General features: G+C 37.3%; 1 protein-coding gene across 1 annotated transcript; it reads right to left on the bottom strand.

Moving 5' to 3' along the window:
* Positions 1-307: 307 nt before the first annotated feature.
* LOC127663284 (uncharacterized) lies at positions 308-4,112 on the bottom strand. The gene is made up of 2 exons (XM_052154791.1): positions 4,016-4,112; positions 308-1,156 (listed from the first exon to the last, which is right to left on the bottom strand). The coding sequence occupies exon 2, from the start codon at positions 1,151-1,153 to the stop codon at positions 308-310; it is 846 nt and encodes a 281-aa protein (XP_052010751.1). The 5' UTR covers positions 1,154-1,156; positions 4,016-4,112.
* Positions 4,113-5,248: the final 1,136 nt, after the last annotated feature.

The following is a 5,248-nucleotide window of genomic DNA, read 5'->3' as shown; positions in this document are numbered from 1 at the left end:
CTTCGAGCTCTGTATAACTTGATAATTTTTGATGTGTACTCATCCAAATGAGAGAAAAAGGTGCTCTTCAGGTTGGTTTGTGTGATTCTGTAAAACTCAGCACAGACCTTAAAATAAAACATAGTTAACAGTAATAATTAAGTACAGACAAGTAAATTGAGATGAGCCTTAAAAAGACCTGATCTTACCTGATCTTCCAAAAACAATGCTGGCCACTGTTTTAGGACATCAGCCACAAGGGGTTCTTCATCAACTATCTCCTTCCTTCTCAGTGAAAATGTCAGTTCCATTTTGGAGTCAACAAATGTCATGTTGGGATGTTTCTTTTCATTTCCTCCTGTAGTGCATCTCTTTCCTTTTGTAAAGAATAATGTGTCTGCCCAACTGGGTTGTCTGGGAGGAAATTCACCTCACATCTCTTTGCTTTCTTCAAACGTCTGGAATCCTCCTTCGCTCTTTTCCGGTTTACAGTGACTTCTGAGCAACCAGCCGATCGTAGTTTCTGGCGGTAGTTCCCAATCTTATATTTGATGCTCATAGTCCAGCTGTGATAGCCTGTTCCTGAGCCTGGATCCCTAAGACAAGGATGCTTCTCAATCAATGCAGTAGCCACTGACTCCAACTCTTGGTTGTTTGGATATGCTTTGAATGAAAAAATTGCTTGAGCTATGCCATCCAAGATGTCCATTTTCATTTCTCTCGGTAATGTCAGCAGCATTCCATTTTCTTTAAAATTCTCATTCCCTTTGTTAAGACGTAGTTCTACATCATAGGCAAACTCAGGAATCAAGAAAGCAGAGGGCCAATGTGAATTCTCACGCTGCCTGACTGTCACAGATGAGGAACTCTGGTTTGAGCTGTTTGATGGGGAGGACATACTGGCAGTGTCTAAAGAGGAAATGGTCTCTAAATCTGATTCTTCAGGTTCTTTTTGTAGAATCTTCAGCACTGCTCTATCTGGTGGAAGTTCTGTTATATTAGTCAAGTTACAGAGTTCATTTCCAAACTCAGGATCCTCAAATTGAATCAGAAAGTCATCCTTAATTTCAAGCCTTTCTTGGAGAATTATTTTCAAGTGTTCAACTGAAGTGAGATTTTCCAAAATATCCAACCTCCTGATATTATCAGGGGCCAACACAACACGTAGTCGCATATTCTGTAAGATCAAAGATCAGAGTACATCAAGTAGGAGGCAAAGCTTAAAGTATGTGCCAACATGTTAAAGATGATTTAAAGGGACAGTTCACCCAAAAACCTTAAATTTTCTAAGCTTCATGATGTTCCAAATTACTGTGATATCCCTTAAAAACATCTGCTTTTGTTGTCCGCATAAGGCAGTCATACAGGTTTAGAATGACATGAGGATGATCAACTTGTGAAAAAGTTATATTTTGGTGTGTACTACCCCTTTAACCCATGACAAATCCTTCCTCACCTAAAAGTTCAAATAAGAATGAACCAATTTTAATGGAGAAGGAACCTTTTCAGTGCAATCATGTTCTTTCCATGAACTGCATACGATGTGAGAGGATGGTGATCATTCAGGTCCTCTGCCTCAAGTATTTCAATTTCACTTGTTTCAGAAACCTCATAACACCTATAGTGTTCAATGTACCATGCAAGAAGCCTTTTGCAAAGGAAGGTCACCTTGTTAGCATTCACAAGTACACTGATAATTCTGAAAAATTCAGGCAAGCCACTGCACTGACCTGAGGACAAAATCATGCCTTCACTGAAGTGAATTCCATGCACTTGTACATCAGCCGCAAGCAACAACACTTCTTTGTGTGGGTACTTTTTCTTAACTGCAGTCTTCTGTTGCACTTCTAACATACATGTTCTTACTGTTTTGACCTTCTGCACGGACAAGGGTGATGAAAAGAGACTTGGACCATTTAGATAATGGGCCATCATAAGCTGATGCTTAGTTGCCAAGGTAAGTAGGATATTTTTAAAATTATGGGCATCATTCAGCACACTTTTAAAATAGCTGTGCTTGGCCTCAAATCTGATTGTCCAAAGCTCGACTAAAGGCCCAAAGCAGCGAATCAAGTGTGGGTAGTGCTCCACATAGTGATGTTTTGGTCGCAATTTCAGGTTTGGGAACGTTTCTTTGAGAAGCTGTCTGTGTTCTAAAATTTTCCGTTCTAAAAAGCACAGGGTTGCTTCTGAGAACTGGTCTGACATGACCAACTCCGCTATCTCCCTCAAGTCCATCAAAATTTCCCAAGCAGGCTCAGAATCGGGTACAAGGTTACCAATCATTAATGGTAATAAGCGTAGCAATGCCCAGTTCTCGTGCCCATTCCCACCTATGGTTTTCTTTAAAAAGCTTGACTGGGAAATTACTTGTGGTCTGTTTACTCTGTCTGAGTCCTTGTAAGGAAAGGATTTAATGCAATGGTTTAGCGTATGAAGAGTAAACTGTCCCTTTGTGATGAGTTCTTTCAAGCAAATTGATAACTCAAATGGAACAATCCCTCCAACATGTCATGTAGAACATCTGGTGGGAACCCAGTTATTGGGTGAAAGAAAGAAAGGTGCTTACTGAGGACACATTCTTTTTTACACCAAGTCTGCTCTGAAGCTCATGGTGGTCTCTCAGTTCATCTGTAATGGAGTTGTGCTGTTCAATGGTTCGAAGCTGAAAACAACTAGCGTCTTGAGTCTGTATGTCGTATTTGCTGACTTGGCAAAATCTACACAGGTTCTCAGCTTGAAAGCTTTCTTGAAAGCCAGCAAGACCGTGAGCCCCCAGATTGTCAGCACATACACAATACACTGTTCCTTTAAGATGTGTTTTCAGAGCTTCAACAAACACACCTTGCTGCTCTAGATCTTTCATGTCCTTTAACAGTGGATCAAAAAATTTGTCATAGCCAAACTGTTTTATATCACAGCTTTTTCCAAGTAGTGCAAGTTGTATTGCGGGAAGTGTAGATCGGAATTTGGCAGGCAAATTTAGAAGCACCCAATAAACAGCCGTGATCTTGTGTATCTTTTTTGAAGTGCCCAGGGGATTGCAAACCTCAAAATCGTCAATGTAGAGACCCAACGAAATGCAGTCACTTTGAACACCTAAAAGTTGGTTTTCTTTGTAATACTGCCCACTTCGAGTACATTTATACTGTTCTGGTAACTCCTCCTCAACAAAAACAGCTCTTTCCAAGACATCTGCTCTGTTGAGTAAAACTTTAAGAACTCTCAACACTGAGACATAGACAAAAGTATTTTGGTGTAGCCTATCAAAACGATACTCAACAGGATCAATTATTTGAAAATGCTCTTTAAAATATGCATTCCTTCTATATTCTGTTGAGAGTGTGCCCTTCTTTGCAGTCGCTGTAAAAACAGGATTTGTTTTGAGCACTTCAGCTGATATCAATTCAGCAACCTCTTCTCTTAAAGACTCATCAATGTGGCTTTCATATTTGCTTAAAATATCCCTGATTGATTGTTTTGCTGTATACCTGGAGAATGAAACAATATCTCTGGTCCAACTTATTATCTCCTGAGTTGCACTTTTTGAAACATGCAAAATTGTCTGCATATAAAGGATCAATGATGCAAGTTTGCGCTCTAGTCCTACATAGTCCACAGACTCTGAATAAGTGTTTGTTTCAGGTCCAGAAGGAGTTACAGGAACAGTGCTCTCTGTAACATCTGACTGTGGATCAGGCACAGGATCTCCTATGTCTTCAGACCATGCCACTTCATCGCTTTCTAAATCCTCCGCTTGAAATGTAACAGAAGAGCTAAAATCTTTAAATCCTCGAGACTTATGTTTACTGAGATATGTGACTACTAAAAGTTGTAAGGACATTGGTTGTCAACTCACAATCCTTAAAAGGGCATTTGACAGTGTCATGTTTCTTCACATGATTTCTGATATGGTTTAAAAACTGGGATGGCTGACAAAGATCTTTAAAATCACACAAATCGCATGAAAAATAAAAGTGTTCTGTAACTGCAACAGTCTGTTTGTGTGCTCTTGTAAGATGTGATTTTAACGCACCTTCTGTTTTAAAAGTGCATATGCAGTCAGTGTACAAACAAGGCAGCTGCCAGGATCGCCCTTGATAGTGATGTAATCTGTAGTGTTTCAGGAGGACCTCTCTGCTACTGTGGTTAAATTTGCAAAGTTTACACTGCATTCCAAACCTAAGAAAAGAAAAAATAAGTTTAAAAATTAGCAATGTTAGATTTCTACAAAATATTGACATTAAATATTTGAAACATAAAAAATAAATACTATGATACTTACATTTGTTTTACATTTCAACTATATAATATATATAAAAAATGCAATTCAACAAGTTAAATGAGTTCCGCTACTGATTAACCTGAGGTGCTGGCAAACTATTAATTCTACAACCAGTGTTAATACTGCATCACGTTTTTTATGATTCTGGCGGTTTTATGATATATCAAGGTATATTTTTTTACTTTCAGGAGTACAAATATAAAAACATTGTAATATCACATATTGAAGGCTGGGGTGGGTCGAATGACTAAAATCTTATTTCACGATAACAATATATTTCATGATACAGTTATTTTTATATGATTTTATCTTCACTATTAAAAATAATAAAATGCAAATAAAAAACTATAGTAGAAACACAATATCAGAAATATACAAATGAGATAAACAGTATTTTAAAGTTTTTTGACAGTAGCTCTATTTATCAGTAGCATTAAAGTAAGAAATAATACTTAAATTAAACCATGTTAAAATAAAATACTGCATAATTTTCACCATATGAAATAAATGTATTCTTATTAAAGCTACTAAAGTTATTCAGTCAAGAGCAGTGCGTGTTCTCTTTGTATTTTTTTACATTAACGGCATAGACACCAGCAGGTTTGAGGCTGCTGTCACTTTAAGACCTTTTGCACAGATCCAGACAAATACGCATTCGATTTTCTCCCAACTGTTTGCTCTTATTTCAGACAATTATTTTTCGCTCTTTTTAACATAAAGCACGTCCTGCAGTTTATTTTCTCATTAATGCGTGTTTCTTCGTGCGAACAATGTCATCATAAACTTTGCTGGTCGTTGAATAGATGCAGCATTTTTTATATGCACCGATATGACGGTATTTGAAAGAAGAAGAACAAAATAACACGCAAAATAAAAACTATACTATATAATTACTGTTAATTGTATACTCGTTAATCCAACATAAACATTTTAACCATATTTCTAACCATACATTTTTAATACATAGGCCTACCTTTCAAATTC

Source organism: Xyrauchen texanus, chromosome 23 (genome assembly GCF_025860055.1).
Source record: "Xyrauchen texanus isolate HMW12.3.18 chromosome 23, RBS_HiC_50CHRs, whole genome shotgun sequence".
Taxonomy (NCBI): Eukaryota; Metazoa; Chordata; class Actinopteri; order Cypriniformes; family Catostomidae; genus Xyrauchen; species Xyrauchen texanus.
This window is presented reverse-complemented; position numbering and strand designations above follow the sequence as displayed.

Excerpts from the sequence above, each read along its gene's own strand:
- LOC127663284 (XM_052154791.1), bottom strand. The coding sequence starts at position 1,153 with ATGCGACTACGTGTTGTGTTGGCCCCTGATAATATCAGGAGGTTGGAT.